The 27,618-nt window shown below is 38.3% G+C and overlaps 1 protein-coding gene across 2 annotated transcripts in view; it reads right to left on the bottom strand.

Moving 5' to 3' along the window:
- Nucleotides 1–27,618, bottom strand: part of HACD2 (3-hydroxyacyl-CoA dehydratase 2) — an 88,737-nt gene that overhangs the window by 25,828 nt on the left and 35,291 nt on the right. For both annotated transcript variants that reach the window (XM_036744788.1, XM_036744789.1), the window contains exon 4: nt 12,798–12,886. In XM_036744788.1, coding sequence (XP_036600683.1) covers nt 12,798–12,886 — 89 coding nt within the window. The remainder of the gene's footprint in view (nt 1–12,797; nt 12,887–27,618) is intronic.

Genomic DNA, 27,618 nt, shown 5'->3' with positions numbered 1-27,618 from the left:
AACACTCCTTCAGGAGTGAGAGCCAATAACTCTGTCCTCTCTTTTCATACAGTTTTCAGATGTCATCAAACATCATCTGAGCAACCAGAACTTAGGTGCCTACTATTGGCTCTGGTCTTAGCAACTCCCCTTAGGGTCCTGGGGGCTTCACACCCACATTGGCTTAGAACCTAGTAATTGGGGGTTTGGGCCTGGGGCTTTGCACCAAGTAAGGCTCAAAGACACTTAATTAATTTAGCATTCTAAAAGAGTAAAAAAAAAAACCCAAACTTAATATTACAGGAGGCAGAAGGGAGAAAGAGGGGCATGTCTGGCCTGTTTTTGTCTTCTATGTCCTACTGCTTTCACAGCTCAGTCTGGGGGCTTTTAAGTTTTCAGGGCTTCCAAAGTGGTGTGATCCGGAGAGAAGTTTGTATGCTGTCCCCCTCCTCCCTCCCCACCTTCACTCTTTATGTTCCTGACCTAGTTTGGGTCTATTGACTTGTGTGTGGCTGAGTTTCCATAGACTTTTGCTAGACTACAGCCCGCTGAGGGATTTTACAGGTTCTAAATGACAAAACTGCTGGTTCCCTCTGTTGTTTTCTTTTTTTTTTTTTTACTGAAATCAGGTCTAATGCTAGTTGGCTGCATATCATGGAACACTATGATTTCTGAAGAATTAAAATTGTAGGTGATCTAAAAAGCATGGGATAGCACATGATGGACACAAACAGGTTGTAGCAGGTAGACTGATGCTTTTAGAGCAGGACTGTACTCAAAGCCTTTCTAGCATGGTAGGACCTAACAGAGCTTAAGCTCAGCAAAAGAACTGTGAAGAATCCAGGCTCATTTCCACATCATGATGAAGCGATGGAGAAGATCTTTTGCGGATTTTTCCCTAGATTTTAAAAAATAGTACTATCTTTTGTTCCTGCACATTTAATTTTATTTGCTTTGTTTTTCCAGTTCACGTTTTTTAAACTTGATTTCTCCTGACTTTTGTCTAAGTCAGCTTAGGTTTCATATAAGTCAATCCCTGACAGCTGACTTTTGCCTTATCTGGTCTACTTCCTGTAGTTTCCGGCAGTTCTCCAGTCACTCTGGTAATGTGCATCTTTCCTCTCCTTCCTCTCTTCCCCACTCTGGCTTTCCAGCATCCCTTTACGCTTGTCTTCAAACTCCTGGAGGGCAGAGACTGTCTTATTTGCTTTTATGTTGTAATGGCAATTAAGGTGGGACTTTTTTTTACTGTTTTCTCTTTTAGAATGCTAAAATAATTGAGTGCCTTTGATTAAGTTTTGCTAGGTGTGAGGCACCAAGCCCACACCCTTTGCTGATTAGATGTGAAGACTTCCAGCCCTAAGAAGGCTATATAAACTCAGAGGTTAGCATTTTGTTTGAGGCTCTCACTCACTGGAAGAGTATCCTGTGATTTGAGAGACCTGGATAGCCCCTGGAACCCCCCAGCTTTGAAACCCAGATGCTGGTGCCTCTCTCTCTGGTAACTATGCAATTCTTTGGCCAGACAGCTAGGGGCCTGTCTGTTGATAATTTTGTGTGTTTGCTCTGTTGATACTGTCTGTTTGTAATTTCTGTTTGAATTTGCCCTGAAGTTCAGGGACTGGCTTTTCCCCCTGAACTAAGTGAATGATATATGTATGTTTGATTAAAATGAGACTGTTAACCCCTTAGCGTTGCTTTCCTTAGAAAAGCAGATCAAAGAACCTATGCTGGCAGACCTCCTGTGTGCTGGTGTTGTTGGTCTTTCACCCCCACAACAGCTGCTACAAACACTGTGGTTCCATATGCGTATCCCCAGTGCTGCACAATGCCGGCACACAGCAAGTGCATCATAAATGTTTGCTCACCCAGTCCCACCTCCAACACATACTGTTGTGGTGATTTCTCTATACCAACGTCACAGGTCTGATCCAAACAACTGTGGACGCTCATAGAGATGGTTTAAAACTGTTCTTCTTTCACCAATGTCTAAGTAACATCCCGCATATTTTAAAATGCTCTAGAAAGCAACGTCACGGGTTCATAACTCAAATGCTGCATTTAACCACACACAAAGTGGCCCAAGTTCAAAGCCAGCCCCAGACACTTGACCAGGGCAAGCCACTTACTGTCATTTTTGTCATTTGTAAAATGAGGATAAGTACAGCACCCTCCTCCCAGCGTTGCTGAGGATCAAATAAGGTATTATTTAGAAAGTGCTTTGCAAACTTTAAGGTGCTCTAAAAATGCTAGCTATGATTATTATAGCATGAGGAACCACAAAGTCATAGGATTTAGAGAACATCATGCCCGTGCTTCTTTATCGTACAGTTGAGGAACCTAGCTAGGGAACTGAAATTAAATGCTTCCGGTCACATAGGCAGCAAGAGGTAGTAAGGGTGGAGCTGGGACCGGAACGGTCTTGTTACTCCTAACCTACTGTTCCTGGTTATTAGAGCACCAGGCCTCCCTGTGTGAAAGGGGGGGGACCAGGAGGTGGGGCAGAGTGGTCACACCAGTGTGTGTACTGAAGGCGAGCAGATGGGAGGTTGTGGACAAGGCCAGCAATCTAGAGGCCTACCAGAGGATGTGGTAGAGGCTCAGGGCCCAGCTAAGTGGGCCTGGGCAAGCGCTCAGAGATCCGAGGCAGGCAGAAAGGTAAAGATAGGAACAAGAACACACAAGCTAAATTTCAAAGGTCAAATGGAGCAGAAAGAAAAAGGCAAACGATGAAGAGACCAGAAACAGCTTCTCAGATTTGAAATCAGTGAGCAGGCCTGCTTAAAATAGTATAAATGGAGTATGAATTATCTTAGGACAGAGACAATCTGCTGTCCTTCCTCATTTTAAGTAACTTGGCAGGTTTGGGAAGGTAAAAACTAACAAGGGTTTTCTACACAGCAAGTCAAGGTTCTGTAGATGCTGATAATTGTAATAAAGATCCTCTCCACAATTCTAACAATATGCTCAACATTTTAATAAGTGAGATTGATAAACATGGCTGAATAATGATTTAAGTAGCTTTGATAGTTATTTCAAATTGATTTGTATTCTCTAATGAGAGATGATCACTAGAAATTTGGAAAATACTATTCTGTGGGTAGTTAGATTTTAAAAAAATACATTTGGACAAATATTAACCAGAATCTTTTAATATAAGTTGATGAATTCAAGTATTATTATTTATGATATGAATTATTTTTTTTGAGGGGGGAAGGCAGAGCAATTGGGGTTAAGTGACTTGCCCAAGGTCACACAGCTAATAAATGTCATATGTCTGAGGCCGGATTTGAACTCAGGTCCTCCTGACTCCAGGGCTGGTGTTCTACTCACTGCCTAGCTGCCCCTATGATAACAGATGCTTAGATAATAGATTCTTAATAGATGCTAAGATAAGAGAGATACTATATGGGAAAAAAAAATCCTTGTCTTTGGGGGAATTATAGCCTAAATGATAAAGATGATAGATATCAAAGAATCTAGGACTGAGAGGGACTCTGGAGATAATCTAATCCAACATTCTCATTTTACATATGAGGGAGCTGGGGTTGGGGTGGAAAGGAAAGATAGGAAGCCCTGGAGCAGTCTGATGAATTCCCTCACAACTTGATGAGATTACTGGACGTGGACTTATGTCCATTACTTTCCTCCCAAGGAGGTGAGCACGTGCCCAGGCACCTTGATGAGAGGACACAGGGAATGCTTTTGACTGGTTCTCAGTGACAAAGGCCAACTCCAAGTAGACTGGCAACGGAATCAGAAAGGATAAACTCTTGGTAGAAGAGTTGTCCCTCCTTTCATGAATCTTGATATTCTTTTTAATAGCGTAGAAAAAGAATGTAACCCTGAAGAACTTATCTTTAAAACCTAAGGACTAGGGGCAGATAGGTGGTGCAGTGAGTAGAGCACCCACCCTGGAGTCAGGAGGACCTGAGTTCAAATCCGGCCTCAGACACTTGATGCATGTACTAGCTGTGTGACCTTGGGCAAGTCACTTAATCCCAATTGCCCTGCCAAAAAGCAAAAAAAAAAAGAACCCCCCCCCCCCCCCCCCCGCAAAAAAACACCTTAGGAATAACAAAGGAAATCAGCCAAGAAAGCTCTTACCATCAAGATTTATCAGATACTAGGAAATAAGGTTTTCTAAATTCACTTTGCTTCACCATATAACCCTCATTTACACAGCCATTAAGAGGAGTTTATATAATCTCATTTAAGGCTATCCTGCAAGAGAAATTATTTTACTATTATATTAATAACCAATTATTAATTTGGATCCACGCTTTTATCCTTTATTTCCTCATTTAAGGTCTAGCCTCTGCAAAAGTCAGTCTGAGGAGGACACAACTGATTGGTAAGATGATCCTAGCTCTCAAGGCACGTGCTCTTCAATGTTGGGTGGGACCCCTCCCAACTAGGAGAAGACCTTACTTCTGTTTAGAGTGTAAACAGAATCCAGTTCTTAAGGAGGGAACTCAGGGGAAGAGCTCCAGTCCTTGTACCCCTCCATTAGGAGTTTGGGGTGACCCAGCTCATGAAGGAGAAAACCAACCAGAGTGGTCTGGGAGGAGACAGATATGCTTCAGGAGGCTGAGTCTCACGATCAAACCACATTCTCAGCGGGAGGAGCTGAAGACTTGTAGCCTACCTCCTCATTAAATGTTTACCAATCAGGGTTGATTGGTAGGGGCATTCCATTTCAAAAAATATTTAAGGCTTTCAGGCTCTCCATGTTTTTGTCTTTGGTTAGCAAGAGAAACCAGTGACCATCAATTTATTATTAGCTAGTCTAATTAATAAATTGATTATAATTATCCAGAAACTCTGTCTCTTGGGGTTTTTCATTTGTAACATTCAACAATGACTAGTTTATGGCTATAAAGATTATTCTATATAGCAAGTTTCCATTGTGAATGACTCTCTAGGCCCATTATTTCCTTATCAGTGTTAACAGACAGCTCTCCTAAAGAGGGTATCAGCTAATTTACAACTGTCCCCCTGAGTAATCTCCTGCCTGGAGCCCCAATCAGGATGGTCCAAGCTTGGCCTGAGTAGACTGCTTTCAAATATTCACATTCCATCCTGAAAGAACAACTGACTAAAATGGAGACCACTTAGGCTCACTGTGATCCCCACTGCACAGGTTGATGAAAATTTCTGAATCAAACTCTGTCAAGTTATTAAGTGCCCACTATGTGCTAGGCACTGAGGTAAGTGCTGGGGATATAAAGAAAGGCAAAAAACAAACAGTGCTTTCTCCGCTCTCAAGGAGCTCTAAGTCTAATGGGGGAAACAATATTTAAACAACCATGTTCAAACAAGATATACAGGATAAAACAGAGATAATAATCGGAGGGAAGCCACTAGAATTAAGGAGGGTAAGGACCTGAAAGGAGCCAAGGAAGCCGGGAGATGAGGAGGGACAGTATTTCAGGCATCAAAATTCATGGAATCCAAAGATGGAGTATCTTGTATAGGAAACGGCAAAGGGGCCAGTACCACTGGAGGGTATGGAGTGAAGGGAGATGAGACTGGAGACTAGGTTGTATGAAGGCCTTTGAATGCCAAATGAAGGGTTTTATATTTGATCCTGGAGGTGACTAGGAGACACTGGAGTTTATTAAATTGAGGGGGGGAGGGGAAGGAAGGGGCGGACATGGTCAGATCTACACTTTAGGAAAATTAATTGACATTTCAGTGAAGGATGGACTGGAGCATTTGAAGCTGAGGATAGCTGGATTGTGTTGGCACAGGCACTCCCACAAAAGCTCACGCTTCCAAATATACCCTGTATGGCCATTGTAGTAAGCTCGAATATTGTTTAAACAGAACTTCTAAGTGTATTCATTTTCTGGTAAGGTTTACATTTCTCTCCAGGATATAAAGCCAACAAATTTCACAAGATCAATGTTCTTAATGAGGACTGAAAGGGGGGGGTGGTGCTGGAATGCTGAGGCTGCCACCTTCTCCTCCCATATCAGACCACTAAAAGAGCACCAATTCCATGAACCAGAGAGATACTAAATCTGATAACCCAAGCAGCCCTACATAATTAAAACACTTTTCACTGTTACTCTATGATGTATTTTCAACTGGTGATCTCTTGGCCTAATGAAAGGATATTTCTCTTATCAAGCTTCTCAGCCAATTATTTTTTTTTTACTTTGGTTACTGGTCTTAACGGTTCACCTACCATTATAATACTTCACCTACCATTATAATACTAACTTCCTCTTCCAGTCTTCATTACTCACAGTAGATTCTCTGTCAATGCCTCTTTTCTTCCATGAAAGGAAAGATCTGCCTCTCAGGTTTATCACAGAGATAGTAGCAAAAGAACAAAAGTAACATGCTGCGTCTTCTTCTTAAAGGCTAAGATAGCAAACTTAAACTGTGGAAGTCCTAACAAGCTCCTCAACCAGCTTCATAGATCCTATTAAGCAAAAAGGCCATCATGCAATTACGACTTTAAATCTAGACTCAAGGACACCTCTGCAAGCACATCATGCAGGCTATAGCTGGCTCTAGGCTCTTGACCTTATCTGGTGGGGAGCAAGTACCCCAGGAAATTATATTGTTCAGGCTCCAACCACCAGCCACCACATTCCATAGAGTAATTTTCCCCACTGAGGGCTGCAGTGACTATACCATTCAGAGCAGAGCTAATGAGGGGTTAACAGTAATTAGCCAGAATTTCGGAGGGTAATAATAACTCCTGAAGCCTACAGAAGGATATAACAAGCAGTTTTCATCTATTAACACTCACCTTAAAACCTACTGCCCAACTGCCTGGAAAAAGGGCTGGGTTTGGAATGTGTGGACCTGGGCTTATTACATCCCAGATCTGCTTTTGTGACCTCAGGAAAGGCCACTGGGTCTCATTTTCTTCACCTGTAAAATGAGGGGGCTGGACGAGAAGACTTTTAAGGTTCCTTTCAGCTCTAAATTTACGGTTGCTTCTTCTTTCTCTCCACTAAATCGAGCTGTCTCTTCCCTCTGCTTTCACTTCCTCCCTGTGTCCTTTCTCTGGCATGGTGGTCTGTACCTCCTCACAGCCTTAATTTCTTTTTCTTCCTTCCTCTCTCTTCCACCATATTTTCTCATTTCCAACTGTCTTTTTTCCTTTATGAAACCTACTTAATCTTTTATATTTGATGTACTTACTGAATAAAATTTAATGTTCTTTGCTCTTATTTTTTGAGAAAAATATATACTAAATTGAGTTACTTTTTATTTTTTTGTGGCCCTTGACTGATTTTCCTCTGGGTTAATGGCCCTCGCTGGACAAAAGATTTCTTAGCCCTGGTCTACCTGAACATCACAAAACGAAAAACCAAAGAGAAATGCAATTTTTAAAAAGGTATTCACAGATATGATCATGATGAAAGTAGCCAGAGCAAATATGGTAAAATGAGAATACAAAGTTTTTGTCCTGTTAAGTAAAAGTTACTTTTCGGAGCAATCTGAAAAAAAGCCAGGATTTTTAATAATGCGTAAATATTGAATGCATCAAACTTAAAGAGTTAGACTTCTTTCGAAAATGTTAAGTTACATCCTCAGCATGCAGCCACACATCAATTCATATCTTACACAATCCAGAAGTGCACGAAAGTTTCATTTCAGCCTTGAAAGTGGCTCTTTTGTGTAGACTGTGCTCTGGAAAACATAGATCACTTAGCAATAATCTTTCAGGCAGTATATCTATCTGCTGCAAGAGGAACTCAGATCAACAAAGAAAAGAATTTCTTTTGCTGGGAAAAAAGTTATATAATCTCCTTTTCTATAGAAATTTATTCATAAAGATATTCACTGTCCTAGAATGGCAGTTTCCAAATCCCCCCACCCTCACCCTTCCCACCAGAGGAATAAAAGACAACCTCTAGAAATCCTGTCTCATCCTAAGGATTTCCAATAAGCCCATTTACCCGACTGTGTTTGCTGCCTAAGATAATTATTAGAAGGCTGGATGAGAACTCAAATATCCTTTTCAAGATGCTTTGCTTCCATAGTATGAGTGTTTTCTTTCAGCCTACTCTAAGAGAAGATTCCAGAATAAGTTACTTACACCCCAATCTCTATGCAAATAAAGAATCAGTTTGACAAGGGAGCAGCTAATTTAACAGACAGGTCCTCCCACAGACTAGAGGCATTCAAATGTATATGAGCTGATGCTTTGAAAAAATGCCAAACATGTATTGTGGAATGCACCTGCTTAAAATGAGTTTATCTGTGTTCACTTTTCTTAGCTCGGATAAAATATTTTACCAAAGCTCACGACGCATGAAAATCAGATGACTTTTACTGAGTGAAGCTGAAAACTTGCTCTAAAAAAAGAATTAATAATGATGCCTCTATAATATCTTTTAACTCATAATAAAACATAATGTAAAACTCAACCAGTTATATACTGAAAAAAAATCTTATTTTAATGGAGCCTACATAGAGGATAAGTTATATATTTTGAAAAAAAATCAATGGTATCTTTTATTTATATATATATATATATATATATACACATGCATATATATATGTATATATAATATACATAATTACAATATATAAAAAGGATATATACACACACACACACACATATATAGCATGCTCTCTCTCTCTTCCCCCCCTTTCTTCCTCCCCTAGAAGGTTATAAATACTTTTAAAAAATGAAGCATATATAGAATACCAACTCAACCTCTACATCTTATGCTACCTGTGCAACAGAGGACTTAGGCTGAATCTTACTAATGGTTTCCTATAGCAATGGTTTGAAGAAGATTTTTACAGCAAATTTAACAAAGGACACTAGCTTGTATCCCTTGATTCTTTTAAAATGACAAAAAATCCCAACAGATACTCCTTCATTTTAAATTTTGTTAAAGTCTCATTGGATATCAACAAATGATAAACACTGATGCAGAAAATGTTGGTAACTGGAATATGTGCTCTTGTCTTATCACGTAGTACCAAAAATCTCAACCATAAAGCCAATTTGAAGCTGCTGAAGAAAGCTGGCTTGAAATTTAACTCACTGACCAGCTAACTGGCAGAATAATTCTGTGATGGATTTTTATTTCCAAGTATTACTAAGCTGGCAATAGTTACAGAAGTGATGCCTGAAATAATTTTGGTTCCCAGATAACAGCTATTATAACCCTTGTGCTTATTTAGGAAACTGCTATTTAAAGTTTAAGATAACAATGTCTTTCCCCCTTCTACATGGAGTTCTTTTCTATGGCTATCTATTGATGTCTATGTTCATGCTATAAAAAGTCAAAGGTCTTTGTAAACAAAAGAACCACAAATAACCAGCTTCAACTCTGAACAAAATTTCCAACTATTTGTAACTGGCAGTAACATGTGTGTCACATAAGCTGAAGCACTATTTCAGAGAAATTATATGAGTCAATAAGAAAAATACTTGTTAACCCCTATGTTAACTTAATAGGACACATTCTGAGGGCAAACTTCTGGGTTAGACATTTCTACCAAAGGTAGAAATAACAGAGACAGAAGGATGCTTCACAAGATGTTGTACAAGAGGGCTTATAATACAAAGATATAATTAAATGCCAAAAAAAAATATCCTATGCTTTGAAAACAAAATCAGGGTGTCGGGGTCAGAGGTGAGAAGGTGTTTGATCTGTACTGGAATAGGAAAGGGACAGAAAGCAGTGTCTGGAGGAAGTACTCTAGAGCAGAATGAGCTCCAGATTCTAGAGGAAGTACACTTTTCAGGTGCCAGAACCTTCTGGGAATAGAGTTTCTATAGCTATAGTCAGATCAGCCCTTAGCTAATCTTCCTTAAGGATTCATCCAGCTGTGTCTCATAGCAATGCTTAAGTTTATCAGGATATCATCGGTGATAAAATATAAGATTTTTTTCCACCCTCAAGAACGGCACTAATTTTAGAAGGAAAGAAGACGTAAATCCACCTACCACAATAGTTTAAATAGAGAGTAAGGGACTGAGTAGAGTACAGTGGAGAACTCTGAACATTCAGTCCCTAGGGGAAAACTAATATTTAGAATATATCCAATTCCATTATCCTTACAAAATGAGGCAATGGGGTGAGCATGAAACATAGTGATATTAGAGTTAGATGACTTCAGTTCTAGACCAGGTTTGTCACTAACTCTATAATCCAAGGTCTCTGTTTCTTCATCTGCAAAATGGGGACAGCAGCTGCTTTACTCCCAAACAGGGATGTTGGAAGGACCAAGAGAGCTTTGTGTATGTGTGGCACATGCTGGGAAAAACAAATGTCTACTGTGTGATATAAAGAATGGGTGATTGTAGGAGATGTGGCCGCTCAAGCTGGCAGACTAAGAAACAGAATGAAAGCCTGGTATGTACACAAGTTGTTCAGAACTGAGTGAAGAAAAGCCTATGTGAGTAGGACTACTGGAGTTTGGATATTCCCAAACTTCTTACTTTTACCAGGAAATTAAAAATGAGAAAGGTTTGGGTTTTTTTTTTAAATTAGTATCAGATAGTAGGTGGAAACAAAGGAAAATATGAGAAGGAAAATGGAAAGAAACTAAAGACTACATCATAGCCTATAAGGGTGAGGAGGAGAAAGGGGGCACGAGAAGAAAAAGACTTCACAGGAAGACATATTATGAGAATCTACTTTACAGGGGATGAGTCCAGGAAGAGAATTGCATGATAGGAATGGGAATTCTGACAATTGTTTGATGTACTAAGAGGTAAATCTACAATAATATCTAAAAACGCGTGCATAGTCAGGGAAGTGGGACCAGAAATAATAACTGAAACTTAGATAGTTCTTTGAAGTCTGCAAAGCAATTTAGCATACTTTCATTTAAGCCTCATAATAACCCCCTTTAGAGATATGGGACCTTAGGCTCAGAGGGGCAAAGTAACTTGTTTAAGGGTCACAGCGATTATAAGCAATAGAGACAAAATCTGAACATAGGTCTTCCTGGTCCCATGTCCAGCACTTATGCCAAATTGTCTCGAGAACTAAAAGGATTTATGTGCAATAAAGATGAGGTCATGACATATTACATGAAAGTTACTATCTTTTCTTATTGTTCTGTGTTTGTTAATAGCCATAATTAATTTTTCAAATACTAGATAATTAGACTAAATCTTGGACGATAGAACATTCTGACAAAAAGTTTGATAACCATATCATAGAGAAAATATGAGAATTTGGATGGTTTTCTGAGTTCCGATAATACTCAAAAATGTTGGTTCTTGGTCACCAGAATGAGTGGAAAGATCACATATGTATAGCTATAGATTAAAACTGGCCCACCGTCTGGGGTGCGGAGGCTGTCTAGCTAAATGTAAAAAAGCAGAGAATACATTCATCAATTATAACTTTTGCAAAGATTAGTGGATACATTTTAAGCTTAAAGATCTGTAGTTTTTAATGTGTCAAATACACCTGTGAATCTGAATGTCAGAGCATTAACTAGGACTTTTTTTTTTTTACTGTGGGCACCTTCCACAAACTGCGCCTGGGGCAAGAGGCAAAAACAAAAACCAAAAAAGCAACCCAGCTTTAGTCATGAGGGATGAAAATGCATACATAGTGCTCTGCAATGAGAGCCAGTATAGAGACTATCTTCCACCTCACAAAACGGGTCATGTGGTAGCTTCTAATAATTTTCGATAACCAAGTATTAAAGCCAGTTGTTTCTTCAAGCAAGTAAAATCAAGTAGCAACATCTCCATCAAGTCAGCTTGATTGCTGGGAGGCTGGAGTGGTAGCAACTTATACTACAAGCCGATAGATGCTTTTGGAAAGAGGACAAAAAAGAAAATTTGAAGATACCCTTCCCTCTCCCACTTCAACGGATCACATTACACTGAAAGGGTCCTCAGGAATCATTTAGTCCAGACTTAAATCTGGCAGGAATCTTAGAGACCACCTTTATCCAACTTCCTCATTTCATAGAGGAGGCAAGAGGCGCAGAGTTGGTGTCAAAGAAGGTCAGCAAGGTTGTTGAAATGTGGCTCTTCTCAGGGGTACTAGAACAGCAGGCTCTAGTTTTATGACTCGGGAAAAGTAGCTAAGCAGGACAGGGGAACCCTGGGTTCTTCCAGATGCATCCTGATGCCCTCTCTTCTTACTCCCTCCCTGGGCTCTAGTCTGTGACAAAGCTTGAGCTAGGGTGGGCAGAACTTGAAGAGATAGACACGATCCCCAAATGAGAGGCAGCCATGATCCCAGGAAGACCCCAGGACTGAGAAGCTGTCTCCCTTCCCTCACTTCAGGCTTTCCTGTCTCCAGGAAGGCATCCTCTCTCTACTTCCTCTGCCTCTGTTACAAAGGTGTTGACATTGAAGAGACCCCTTGCTGAACTATGGCCTCATGTCCCTCCCCATTCCTAGGCTGGCTTAGAACTCCAATTATAGCTCTGGTAGTGTGGGAGTAAAGTAAAGCTGCTCTAAGCCCCGTGAGGCTCAGGAACCAAGGACTTCATTCTGCTCCTAGGCTTTTTCTGGCTGTTCTCTGAGCCTAAAGCCTAACAGTGCTGAAAGCAAGAAAGGCTAAGGAAAAATTCCCAACACACATTATCCACACAATCTTGAGGTGTGTTTGGGACCTTCATTATAGGACTTTAATATTTGAAATGTATCTAAAATCCGTAAGAATATTGCATTTTGAGGCCTATTCCTCCATCAGACTTCCTCTAGTGAATGTGAAAATTAGTCAAATGATGTTGATATTAGTTGGAATTCAGTCTTTAGCCATAACACACATATATGAAAAAGAAAGGCTGAAAAACAGTTGTTTTTGTCTAATTACTTATCTTCTTGTATTTCATCCTATGATTTAAACACTTACCTCTTTGACACTGTGTGTTACTGCCCATATTAGAAAAACTCTTGACATCACCTGGAAAGAAGTCAGGACTACAGAGGAGGGAACAATTCCTGAAAAATATTTTATATTCGTAAATTCACTGATTTGAGTATCTAGCATTTTATAAAACAATTGAACACATTCCAAATTTAGTATTTAGAGCTAAACAGTATTTTAAAGTCCCTGACAAAAGAAATGGGAAGTGTCAATATTTTGTAACAAAATGTTTCTATACTCAGAGAGTACATTAAGCTACAAACCACGTAAATTAAGTGCCTTTACTCAAAATATAAAGCGCAATATATAGATATAAAACTTAAAAAATGCTTTTTAAATAATCAATGAGCAAACCCCATAAGAAACTTTTTATGTGTTGTTGCTTTTTTTTTCCATCTAGGCAGAAACACAAACTATCATTTAACCATCAAGGGTGATGACAGAAGAGGAGGAATGAGAATGTACCTTCCTCCTTTCTTTGAAGTGGTGGGGAAAGTGGGGCAGTGGGGAGTGTTAGGGGAATAGGTAAGGAACACTATATATGTGTTGGTTAGTTTTAATGTACTGGTTTTTTCTCTTTTTTTCACCTTTGTTATATGGAATGGCTCTCTAGACGGGGAAAGTGGGAGAAAAATCAAGGTAATATAGAAACAAAAGATCAACAAAATTGTACTTAAAAATGGAAACATCATTTGAAAGTGTCACATTAATCCTGTAGTCACTCCAGGGACCTCAAAGCCTCTTCTTTTGTCTAGTGAGATGTGAGATCAATGAGTACACGGACAGTTCCATTTTTGTCTTTCTGTCCTGTGGGGCCTACTGCATAGGGCCTTGGTTAAGGCACTATGTGGTATTCAGTGGTTGATGAAGTACTACTTAATGAAATGCGTGTTTTATGTATTTTAACAGGCACTCCCACTCTAACCATCTGTCTTTAATTTCCTGACAACAAATCTACTTACCATTTTCTGGGACATGCCTCTCTCTGTGAGCTTTTTGTACACGGTCCTTTCTACCCTGTAAAACCCTCTGCATCATATTACCATCTCCTTCTCTGCCTTCAAAACTAGCCTTGTTCAGGAAGCATATTCAGATTGAGCCTAACCTTAGGCATTTTCTTGGACAATATTGAACCCTGAAATTCTTACTCCTCATCACTCTCTTTTTAGATGTCAATTGAAGAATTCATTTCAACAAGTATCTATTAAGAACTATGTGCAAATATTACACTTGGCACTGGGCATACTGAGACAAAAAGGGAACAGACCCTGCCCTCAAGGAGCTTCCGTTGTACTGGGAAGAAACAATACTCATATGGACAGATGCAAGACACATACAGAGTAATATGGAGGGTGGGGTGGTCTGCGCACTACCAACTGGGAAATTATGAAATGCTTTGAGCCCAAACTTAAAGGAAGCTAGAGATTTCAAGAGGAAGGGAGAACTTTCCAGGCATGGAAGACAGCCTGGCCAAAGGTAGGGATGTTTGGAGGAACAGCAAGTAAGCTAGTTTGGTTGGAATGTTTTATGTGAAAGGGAATGATGTGAGCTCAATTTGGAAGAATAGTCTGGAGCCAGGCTGTGAAGGGCTTTAAAGGCCAAACAGAAGAGCCTGAATTTTATCCTAGAAATAAGAAGATGACAGAATCTTCTTGAGCAGGGGAGTCAGACATGCGCTTCAGGAATACCATGCTGGCAGCTGGGAGGAAAATGGATTAGAGAGCTGAGAGAGAAAAGACTGCTCCAAGAGTCCAGGCAAGAAGGGGATGGAGGCCTACACTTGTCTCATCCCTCTACTATACTCTAAGCTCCATTAGGGCCAGAACTGTTTGTTATGTAAGCTTTCTCTTCAAGGACCAATTAGCTTATTGGATACAATAGGAGTTTAAAACAAAGCTGTGCAAACACCTTATCACGCAAACAGCAATCATGAGTTTCATGGTGTGAATTTGATTCTTTGGTGTCAAATATGAAGTCTGGTCATGTGTGGCGGTATTATCACAAATGTGATCTTGGACAAATCTCAATACCTCTGGCTCTTGGTTTCCTCATCTATCAAAGAAAGGGCTTAATTCTATGTCTTTATAAAAAATTCTATATTGGCAGCGGCTTAACCAAACTGCAGGTAGAAAGAAATCAAGTGTGTGACAGGCAATTTTGCAACCAGAACTACAAAGTGACAATACACCACAGAGAACAAACACAACAAATTTTCCTATCACTTGTCAGACATTGGGGGGGATACACGTAAAGACATCCTGACAACAAGCTGACTGCGTATATAGTGCCCCCATATTTCCCTTTGCAGAAGATATTATCCCAATGTTTAACAGATGGGAAAGCATGGCTACAACTTACTCAGGGGGCAGGCCACTTGAAAATTACTTTGTAATTGCAAAAATTTAGTGTGCTTTCCTAGATTTGCCTGATACAACTTGTTGTGATTTGTCCATAAAAGAAATACAGAACTTTTGCAGCGCTGCAATTCTGCATGCTCCTATTCTACATCTTCCTATTTATGCTTTCCTGCATTTTCTATTTTTATCCATCTGCCACATTAGGTCATAAGGGCTACATACTTTGCAATTTCCTGAAGCAACCGTGTAGTGCCCAGTTTAGGGTGCTGGGCTTGGAGAGGAAGTTAAGGATCACAGTAAAAGAAGAAAAACAGCAGAAAAGGAGAGGTCGGAGAGAACAAATAGAGTACACAGTCAAAAGAAGTAACATTCTAAAAAGTCATTAACTCATCACATATACATGGGGCAGTAAGGCAAAAACCAATGGTCTTGCCTCCTTCTACAACACTAGGATCCAGCTGCACTTGATTACAGGCTCTCAAAATAAGGCACATCCTTAAAGATCAGAAATTAAAGAATTAAAAGTTCTAACTGGACAAATATTTCTCATAATACATGGTAAAAGGATACTGAGCTGTCTGAATAGGGTAGTGACCTCACCCCAAACAGCAGACTTGGAAGCTAGGGCCAATTTTTAAAATACTGACCAAGTGTGCAAAGGAAACCTGGAGGGAGGGATTCTCTGCTGTCACTCCTTCAGAATCAAAAGGAGTACGGTATTCTTTCCATTCTTCCACCCTATCTCCCCCTAAAATGTTAATAAATTAGGTAACATTATCCCAAATCTACTATTCCAGAAACAGCAGTCCTTAGCTGGCACAATCTCATTGCCAAAAAAAAACCACCCCCAATAACCTCTAGGTTGTTCTCCCCAACCCATCCTTCCTTTTTTTTTTTTTGAGGGGGGAACTCAGGGCAATTGGGGTTAAGTGACTTGCCCAAGTCACACGGCTAGTAAGTATGCCAAGTGTCTGAGGCCACCATCCTTCCTTAATGTCATTTGTCATTCTACTTGGACCTAGCAGCTTTTTTTCTTCTGAGGGCTAGAATATCAGATCACCAAACTTATTGGGAATTGCATGGGCAGTAAGAGCCAATAAGCTTTAAGTGAGGGCCTATTTCAACAGGAGACTGGCCTTTTTGTTTCCTTCTGGTGTCACAGCTACATTTTAGATGGCTTGAGCTTGTTTCAAATTTGAGCTGTGGTTAAGTATGGACATATTTATGAAGTATCACCCAGAATCCAACAATTTTCTCTGCAGATGATAAATAACATTATTCCAAAAGATAAAAACCATAAAGTATCTGGAACCAAACTACATGAACCTGCATTGTTACTCATAGGTTCTGTTATGTGATAGCAATTTCCCTCTAATTCCTGTAAGATTATTAATCAGTATTTCTATGGCAACTTAAGCTTGTGAGTGGTTATACAATTTTTTTTTACATTTATTAGTGCTTTAAACATTTCAGATCATGTAGTTAATTGGAACTAGAGAAGAATGACAGGTATTTCAGCTCTGAGATAAAACTAAGTACCATTTCTTTTCAATAAATCAGTTCAATCAACATTTATTAAGCATCTACATACAAAGAGCAGAGCTAGGTGCAAGCAGGGAGGTGGTAATGAAGCTTAGATAAGACACAAGCCCTAATATCATTGAGCTTACTCTGATATGGGGATGTCACACTGAAACAGCTATCTATACTTTATATTGAGACTAATCATATATATTTTACTTAAATATGATTCATTTTGCAATGGTTTTATTAATCTTTTCATCTTGCATGTGATATTAAGAAGTGGTTGTGTGTAATGGATTACAAAAAGTATGCAAATATCAAATTGCATGTTGTCTTGGGGAGGGAGGGGAAATTTGAAACTCAAAATCTTATAGAAATGGATGCTGAAAACTAAAAATAAATTAATTAATCAGAAAGTACGCAAAAAGGGACTGCATCGCAATTATTCCGGAAGTGGTTTAGAAAGATTGATAAAATGATGAAGAAACAGGAATACCAATGTTTCTGAATTTAAAATATTTTGTTAAAAATATGATGGTTAAGTTTATTAGAGTAATGTGAAAAAAGTGCTATGCAAAGTCTGAGTGGGGAAAAGATCAATTAAAGAAGGGACTTTAGGAAAGGTTTTGTGTCTAAGGTCTCATCTGACCAGGCTTTAAAAGATGAATAGATACAAGAGAGGGTGTGAGGGATCTTTCGGCATGGAGAAGGGTATGGGCTTTTGCTCAAAAGCAGGAAAGCTCAAGGGACAGATTTGTTTAGTCAAGTTTGACTAGCATACAGCACTTACTGAGGGGTTGGGGGTGGGGGAGTGAGTCTTAGATAAAGCTGCAAAAGTAGGGTAATATGAGACAAAAGATTCTGAACTTAACTTGGTGGGTGGAAGGAAGTTACTGAAGATTTGGAACCGGGAGTGAAGGTCAATCAATCACTGAATCAACAAGCATTGATTAAAGCACTAATTAGGTGCTGCAGGCAGAAATACAAAAGCAGATAAGCCCTGCCTTCCAGAAGCCACTTACACTGTGAACTCTTTGGGCTCCACACGCATGTTCATTTCTCTAGTAATAAACCTAGTTTTCACATAAGTTTCATGAAGTTGGGATTGCCTGTTGACAAATATAATAAGGAGTAATTCAAAACCAGTATAAAAGGAAGACTAGGAATATGGAGACATAAAGACCTGCGATAAGGCTATGGTGTATATAGGTGGAAATAAGAGGTGATCTTGGGGGTGGTACTGAGGCAGAATAAAAAGGCTTATATATATATATTGTACTATAAGTGTCAAATAAAACTGTTATTTGAGTAGCTGTATTTATGCCCTTGGATTTCTAAATTGCTCTGTCTTTGAATCCTAAGATGAAATAACATATTAAGATCTCTGCTTAACAAAGTTTTCTTAAATTCCACTTAATGGATATGACAGACTCAGAGAAACTTGTAAAAACTCATGAACTAACATAGAATGAAATGAGTAGAAGCAAGAGGACAACTTTGAAAACATTTGATTACTTATTTGTTGCTTATTTGCTTCCTTTAAGTCCAAGTGATCAGAGAAAGAGGAAAGGGACTCTTATATCATGCAATTCTTTTTTGTTACAACAAAGAACTATAAATGAAGGGGGCAGCCACTGAGAGGGAAGTGGCTGAACAAAGTCAGGTACATGAATATAACCGGGTTATATAAAAAATGAACAAAAGGAGGGTTTCAGAGAAAGTGGGGAAAGCTAATGCAGAGTAAAGAGTACAAAACAAGATTAATTTATATAACAACAACAAAATTACAAACAACTCTGAAAGACTTTAAAGTGATCGAAGAAATGACCAACCATGATTCCAGAGGACTGATGATAAAGCCTGCCATCCAACTTCCAACAGAGGTGATGTATTCGAGATGCATTTTTGGATGCGGCCAATGTGGGAACTGTTTTGTTTGACTATTCATCATTTGCTACAAGGTTTTTCTTCTTCATTTCAGAGGGGAAGGAAGAAGGGAAATAAGAAAGAGAAAAGAAACCAAGACTATTGAAGATTTAAACATGCACAGAAGAGAACAGAAGTCAAAAAATCATAGACAAGCAAGACAGCTCTGAAAGTCATGCATGATGATTTATTAATACATTTTGAGAAAATTGCAAGCTGTATATAAAAGACTCACATTTTCATGTAGTCTTTTTATGTACATTTTATTTGGTGTTTCTCAAGTTCAAAGAAAAAGTAAATTAAAAAAAACAAGAGAGGATAGACTTCGGGGAAATTGCTGAGTAGTGATAGTGATTTAAAAAAAAAGTGTCAAAAAACCATTAAAAACTATAAAGGAGCGCAGAAGAAAGTTTATTATGGAGACTGTCAAGTATAGGATGGTTTTTGTGGGGTTTTTTTGCCACCATGTTAAATGTACATTTAAAAACAAGATGTACATAATAGAAGTTCATGGTGTTATACAGAACCCTCTTTTCTGTTTTTCTTTGGATGATAAAATTTTTATGTATGTTGATGTTTAGAATAAAAATACATTTTCAAAGTCACTTTGCATCAACTTTTAAAAAAATTCTGCTTAGGTGTATTTTTAAAAGTTATATTTTGATAAGCTTTTGTAACTTTGAGATTTTTCAGAAAGCAATTTGTACCTAATTTATCAGGGTGTAATTAACTGCTAAAGGATCATTTGATGCAAATTAAGAAAAACACAGTCTAGTTTCAAAAAGGAAAAGCTCTTTTTAAAGATAGGAAAATTCAGAAAAATTTCTCAATGGACAAAAAAACAACAAGACTAAGCAAAGATGGGTGCTGGGAATCTTTTCTCTTTGGGTTTTGGCAAGCTATATGGGAGAAAAAGAAGGCATTTTGAAGAGAAAGGAGCTAAACCAAATGTGAGACTATTTTTGGAGAAGGCTATGGAAAGAGAAACTCCTAGAATGGTTTTCTAAGTACCCTGAGCTATACTCGAATAAGCTATTTAAACAATGATGACTACTGGTGATTAATGATTAGAGTTTTAAGTTTTGTTTAAAAAAAAAAAACTAAGTGGAAAAGTATCCTTTTCTCTCTTTCTTGATTAACCAGGCCTATGGAAAATCATAGCCATTTGGATCTGGTAGTTACAACCGAGGGAACACCATCTACCTGGTGGCTGTAGCTGGGAAGAGATAAACTATCTCCTAAGAGTAGGCCTTAAAAACCCAAACCTCAATAATTAGCAAGTATCATGAGTTCTAATGCTCTTACCCAGTCCTATTTTCTGTATCTTGACACAAGAAGAACATCTTAAGGGAAAGGAGAAATTCACTAAGGAGGAGGACCTCAAGAGAACAAGGCAAAAACTTAATTAAAGGTAAAGCATGTCAAACTATTACAGAAACTGAAAAGCAAAAAACAAAACAAAATTTAAAAAGAAAACAATTTCAATCTAAACTTAAAAATGTCTTTATCTCAATTTGACCAGAGCTTGAAAGTGACTTGTCCAATGAATATAAAAAGAATAATGCTACCTAGATTCTACTAAGTATAACGGGGAAAGAAGGCAAGTCCTCACATTCCCATGAATCATCTGGTATTACAGTCATTAGGATGGTATGAGTAAGTACATTACCAGAACAAAAGAGTTTGCTTCTTGACAGGTTATAAAGCAAAACTTAAAAGAATTCATGAGAAATTACAAATCTTTCAGAACTGTCCATTTTAAAATTTCAATTAGCCAAGACTAGTCTAAAAAAATGTATTTTAACTAATATCTACTTCAACTGAATGGTATACACAAACAAATAAATATTGGGTCCTTTAACTATCACCACATTGTAAAATCAGCTAGTATTTCTAGAAGTGGTTCTGGGCCTGTGATACTATATCTTACATACTCAGTATTTAGTACTGTACCGCACTTGAGGTACATGGCATGTAATCAATTCATAAATAATCATTTCATGAAAAACAAATGGTCAGCATAAATTTAGAACAACTTTTGGTGATATTTATTCAAGTAATATTTGTTCCAATTACGTTTTGATTTTTTTTTTAAAGCAAGGGAGCAGTATAAAAGAGGACAAGCTGTGTACTGAGTAGGTAAGGTGTGTGTTAAATTTTATATTTCTGTGAAATACCAGTGGGTGTTGGGCCTATTTTTACTTCAATAGCCTTACTTTCTTTTTAGACTGCACAAAAGGATGAATGATTCTATCACGCATAACACAGCATTATATTGCTCTCTGCCGAGAGGTGCAACAACATAGATCTTTAAGCGTTTTACATCCAAGTCATATACTTTAAAATATATCTTTCAACAAAACTGTTGGAATTGAATTTTGTTTTCCAGCCTCTTCACCCAGAGTTATTTTAAGTGAAGATCTCCCTATCAGAAACCTATACCTCATTAGCACCAAGTCCAAACTGTTAATAAGCTACAGGCCTAAGTTAACCAATGTGTACAAGTTAACTTAGGTAAAAAATTATTTTAGTTATATATACTTTACACCTGCATTGCACCTTATTGTTTATAAAGTATTTTCACATATATTAGTTTATTTGACCCTTCCAAAAGCTCTGCAAGGTAGCATTATCCTTGTTTTACAGAGAAGGAAATGAAGGCTCTGAGAGGTTGAATGATTTGACTGAGGTTACACAGCTATTAAGGGGTGGAGGAAAGCATAATAACAATGCCGAACAATACTTTTCACATATCAAGTGCTTAATAAATATTTGCCAAATGAATCAATTATTAAAAGAGCACAATGGGCTTGAATGTCATAGATCCAATTCATAATGAGAGTTCAGAGGAGAAATCACTAGACTTTCATGGTATAGAGATAATTCTACTGTGGTCTCTGGGTAATGCTACCATACACCAGCCATTTATAAAACTATACTTCCCTATGTTGCCTTGTTTGAAGGTGGAGTTCACCTGTCTGTCCACACTGTATCATTCACCAAGATATCCTGATTGTGCCCGTGCCAACAAATCCCTAATAATCACTTCCAGGTTTCTTAGAACCCTCTACTATCTGGTAGTCACAGCCAATGGCTAAGTGTTTCTTTTATTAAGCCAGTTATAAGCGTTGGTTGTCACACAGGAAAGAACTCAGAGTTGAATGTGGCATTGCCATTTCACATAAATGTCACGTGGAATGACAATAACAAAAACTATCAAAGTATTCAGCTGCCTAACACATTAACGAATCTAAACAGCCCTGAGGTGTCACCTCACATCCGGCCAATTGGCAAAAATTACAAAAATGGCAATGGTCAGGGTTGCAAAGGAGGCAATGTGGAAGGATAGGAACACTAATACATTGTTGGGGAAACTGAAATGATACAACCATTTGGGAAAGCAATTTGGAATTATGTAGATAAAGCGACAAAAACATCCATACCCTCTGAACTAGAGACTCCATTACTGAGCTCAAAGCCAAAGGAATCCACTGATAAGAGGAAAGTCCCCATAAACTCCAAATTATTTATAGCAGCCCTTTTTACGAAAGCCAAGAACTGGAAACAAAGTACACACCCATCAACTGGAGAATGGCTAAACAAGCTGTGGTACGTGTGTATAATGAATATAGAGAGGCATGGAAAGATCTACATAACTGATGCAGAGTGAAGTAAAGCAGGGTCAAGAAAACCATATGAACTGCAGCCACAACAATGTAAATGGAAAGATGAGAGAATAGAAGAAGGGAAGAAGCACTGTGGCAGAAGAATGGAAGCGAAAGGGAACACTAACAAGAAAGACGGTTAGGAAGGCAAAAGAAAAGAGAAAATCAGGGGGAGAGGCGGAAAGAAGCTAAGAGAAGGTAATGAGGGAATAGTGGGCTAGAAAAAATGGAGAGAAGATAAAGATAGGAGGATGGGGGAAAGAACAGGATGAAACAGAGGGAGGGCATACCAAAGGAATTACTCCTTCTATAGTACTTTCTACACACTGTAATGACTTTGGTAAATGTTGACTTTACTCTTAACTGGCTAATCTATCTCAATGCATAAATCTATGTTTACATTACCTAGATCTCTGCATAAACTTCAATTGTGTCCCTCCTTAGTCTTTATCTTTTCAGATTCAAAAATCCAATTTTCTTAAGAATCTTTTCATAAGTAACCTTTCTCATTGCCTGATTTTAATTACACCCTCCTCAGTTTATGTCTTTTTTTTTGAAGCAAAAAGGTACAGATACAGCAGAAAGATATTAAAACAGGAATATCCCTAATGGGGTAGTGGGTCTGGGGCTATTACTATGTCAACTTTTTCCTCTAGACCAGAGGTTCCCAAACTTATTTGGCCTACCATGCCCTTTAAAAAAAAATTACTGTGTCCCCCAGAAATCTACTTTCTGTAACCTTTTAACAGGTTGTTTTTTTTTTTTTTAATTTGCATCACCCAAGGTTACTAGGGCTCTCCTGGATTGTTCTGGTACCCCCCAGGGGGCGGTATTGCCCACTTTGGGAACCTATGTTCTAGACATTTTATTATATATTTATTACACATGACATTATTACATATATTTATATGTTTTATTTCATATATTTTAAATATACATGTACGTCTATGTAATACTTATTTGTTTGATGAAATATAAGGGTAATGAAGGGAAAAAAAGGAAAGAAATATAAAAGGACAACATAGATCTTAAGAGGTTGGGGGTGCCAGTCCTTGTGCTTCTTCAGGACTGATTGTATACAAGTTTTTGAAGTCTGTACTTTTTTTTTTAACATGCCAACTAACAGCCCCATTTCTCTTATTTTGTAAAGAATAATTTATAATGTAATTGTATGAGTAATAAAATCACCTAAACATTTACTCTTAATGATTTCCACATAAAAATAATTTTCTACGTGTAATATGTTCATAACAATTTATTAGGTACTCCCTCAACAGCCTCTTCTATTCTGTTTGGCTACTTAATCATTTCTATATTTGTGTATACATTTTTCCTTTTATGTAGTTATGTAATATGTTCCTTGGGTTCTGGATTTTTCATTTTGTGTAATTTCATGTCTTTCTAGGTTTCTTTACAATCCTCATATTTAGCATTTTAATGGCTATGTAGCATTCTGCAGAGATCACTGATGAACACAAACATTAGCAACTACTGGATATGCTGGTTGTCTACAGTTTTTTGCAATTAAAAGGTATAGTGATATTGATGTTGTCTATGTGACACTGAACCAATATCTTTTTTTTCCTTTGTGATAACACTCTTGCAGTATGTTCTTTTTAAACATTCTACTGCCTTAACATCATTTGCACTTCTAAATAGGGCAAATTGCATGATTATTTTGGTAACACTGTGTATTGCTGGATTCCCTCCAAAAGGATTCTAATTTGCAATTCCACAGGCAACGTGGTACCCGTTTCTCCACAACTCCACAATCGACCTTATCGTCAATCCTAATCTCCTGGAATAGGCAACTGCCCCCCTAAGACAACTTTAGTCAGCTGGAACTCACGGCAAAGTGGCACAAAACCTCTCTAAGGTACAAAACACCTGGCTAATGCAGAAATGTTTTTCATGGCCACATGTATAATGGGGATCATATTTCTTGCTTTCTCAGTGGGTGAAAGGAGGTAGAGAAATTGGAATTAAAAATAAAAATGAAATTTTAAAAATGAAATTTTTTAAAAAAACAACAAAATATAGAACACAGGGAGATGTCCAAATTTGTCATATCTAGGGCTGGCTCTGTGTATAAGTTTAAGATGTTTTCTGTGTTTTTCTCCCTTCTTCTGATAATAGGTGCTGTGAGTAGCAACAGTTAATGTTTTAATCACGCTTCATCCTCACAGCACAAGAGCTTTCACATACATATCTAATGAGGTTGAAACATCTTGGGAGTTGGTTATTGTCAATAATATTCACTATTTTTACCACTGAGGAAAACTAGGGCCCCAGGAAGTTAAGTGTTTTGCTGTAACTCACAGACTCAGTAATGGCACTGCCCAGGCCAGCAGAGTGAGCTCTCATGGGGAGCCTGGGCCATTCATTTATTCTGAATGGCCCTCACTAAGTCACCTCTCTTATTTCACCGAATTATACATTGTCATCCGGAGGAAGACATCTTCAGGTGAGAAAGTATCTGATACAACAACTACCAAAAAGCAGGCAGGCAGTAGGCAAACTTTTCCATTTGACACAAAGTTTACTGAGGCTCTATGCTCAATAGCACAGAAAGTTAGTGGGATAGTATTAAGTAGAAATGTGTTGCATGGTCCCTAATTTATTTACTGTTATTTGTAGCCCCAGTGGCTAACAGACAGTAGGCCTTTAGTAAATGATTGTCGATCAGAAAACAAATCAGGAACAAAACAAACAAAACCTTTTAAAAGATGGAAGATGCTATCTAAATTCGGACAGAGAACTATGGAGTCTGAGTGCAGACTGAAGCATATACTCTCTGTTTTTTCTTTCTGATGTCTTTTCTCTTTTGTTCTGACCCTTCTTTCACAATATGACTAATACGGAAATATGTTTAATATGATTGTACATGTATAGCCTATATCAAACTGCTTGCTGTCTTGAGGAAGGGGATGAGGAGGGAGAAATATTTGGAACTCAAAATCTTATAAAAGTGAATGTTGAAAACTATCTTCACATGTAACTGGAAAAAATAGAATACCATTAAGTGGAAAGAATAAAAGAAAAAAATTTAAAATAAAAATGAAGAACCCTTGTTGTAGAGAGCTTTTTAGTCTCAGGTCATATCTATTTACTCTAGTCCCTCACTAGATGGTGCTAGGCTGCCTCAGTAGCTTTAATGTAACACCATTGCGCTCTGAAGCAAACAGAACTTTGCCATTATAAATCTTTTAGAATCTATAGGAAACTTGGGAGATCATAGGAATCACGGGATTTAGAGCCCTAGGAGCATCAAACCCATCCCTCTCTTCATTTTACAGATGAAGAACCCCCTCAGTTATTCAGGTAGCATGGCAGAGCCTTCATCTGAACCCACAGTTTAAAATTCCAAATCTAGTGCTTCTTGTTTTACATTAGCTTATCCAACCCATTCATTTTACAGACAAGGAAATTCCCTCAGATCAATTCCTAGGGTCCCTTCAGAAAATGTGTAACCAGAAAAAAAAATTATAGCCAATGGGAATTCCTTTTTAATAGCACATGTAATTAATAATTAGTTATTGCTGGAAATCACTTAGCATCATAGAATTAGAGCTGAAAAGGGACCCCCTCATCTTACAGAGGAAGAAGCTCAAGTTCAGATAAGGTAACTGTCATGTTCATGGTCAGAGGCAGGTTTTGAACTCCAGTTTGCCTGCCTCCAAGTACAGCATTCTACCTCCCATACCACACTTCCCTTCCTTCATGTCTGTAAGGGAGACAGGCCCCATACATCCCATATTTGCCCATTCATTATTCCAACAGTGCCCTTAAAGCACCTAAATTTATTTTACTTTCCTATATGTCAATCTCCTTATTTTTCAGTCTTAGCTACTTTCAACAGTCTATTTAAAAAGCCCCAAAGACAGTGTAAACCCAGGAATCATCTCCCGTTATCAACGCAGGTCCACCATCTAGTGGCAAAAGTGGGTAACTCCAACCTCCAGGAAACAGAAAAAGTCGTTGGGTTTTTTTGGTTTGGCCATTCTTGCTTTCCAAAATGGTTTCCAGCATTATTAGTCTTATATTGTCCTCCTGCTGCCAAACAATTGTCTACAGGCAGAACCAGTATCCCCCTAACTTTCCTAGAGTCGGCTCTGGTTCTGCAGTGTCTCTATTTCACATCCATGACTGCTGCTTGCCAGGGTAACAAGCTGAAGTTTATCTTAATTGAAGGGACTTTCTTCAATAGCTTTTCTAGCAAGGACAGGAAGGACGATTTCACATTTATCTTAGTATCTGTCCCCAATCTTTAGGTTAAGTACAAAACTTGTACTTAATGTCTATCAAATGAATTAAGGAATCCTGGTTCCCTGATGGCTTTTTCTTACTGAAATCCAAGTGGGCTTACTTATTTAAGACTATTTTGTCTGGGCACCTCCCCCAATTCCTCTGAAAAGGTCCACTGGTGTCAATTTGCATATGTTTTTAATTTTTTTTTAATGTATTGATTGGTTTGCGTGATTGTTCCCCCTCTTCTTCCTTGTTCATTAAAAAAAATGATTTGTTATATAGGATGGTTCTCTGGGATGAGAGAAGGGAAGGTATTGTATTGGCAATTATGGAGGGCTTTTAGCACTTACTCAACCAAGTGCCCTTTAAGAGTTTGGCCTTTATTTCCTTGATTAAATTAGGAGTCCTTGATGACCTCCTTGCCTCAAGGGAAAGCCTACTTTACATGGGTTTGAACGACATGTTTGTGACATCAGAGGCTTTTAGGACACATGGGTTTAAGTTGCATTTTCACTACGCTTTTAGGTCATGTGGGTGAGTTGACTGTGTGACTCACCTTTGACCCTGAACAAGATATATAGACCCAGAGGTTGGCATTCCCCCCGGGGGCTCTCACTCTTGGAGGTGTGTTGATGTGGAGACTCTGGGCAGCTGTAGTTAAGAGCTCTCCAGCTTGTAAACCTGGATGTTGGGACTTTGTTAAACCCCAGTAACTATGCAGTAAGATTTGAATCAAACAAGGTCTGTCTGTTGATGTTTGTAATTTGTTTGTATTTGCTCTGAAGTTCAGGGGGCTGGCTTTTTCCCCTGAACTAAGTGAATGATATTTGTATGTTGGATTGAAATAAGATTGTTAACCCCTTAATGTTGCTTTCCTTAGTAAAGCAGATCAAAAGAACCTGTGCCGGCAGCATTCTTGTTCTTGGGCTTGAGTTGGTCTTTCACCCCCACAGCAGCTGCTAGATGAATTGTTGCAACAGGTATACAGGGGAAAATTTAGGTGTATAAAAACAAAAGATATCAATGAATTTTTTTTTAATTTTAAAAGACCACTTCTCCCAGCCCTATGCCTATTTTCTACTTCGT

This window comes from Trichosurus vulpecula, chromosome 2, assembly GCF_011100635.1.
Source record: "Trichosurus vulpecula isolate mTriVul1 chromosome 2, mTriVul1.pri, whole genome shotgun sequence".
NCBI lineage: Eukaryota > Metazoa > Chordata > Mammalia > Diprotodontia > Phalangeridae > Trichosurus > Trichosurus vulpecula.
The sequence above is the reverse complement of the archived record's forward strand: the minus strand, read 5'-3'. Positions and strand labels throughout refer to the sequence as shown.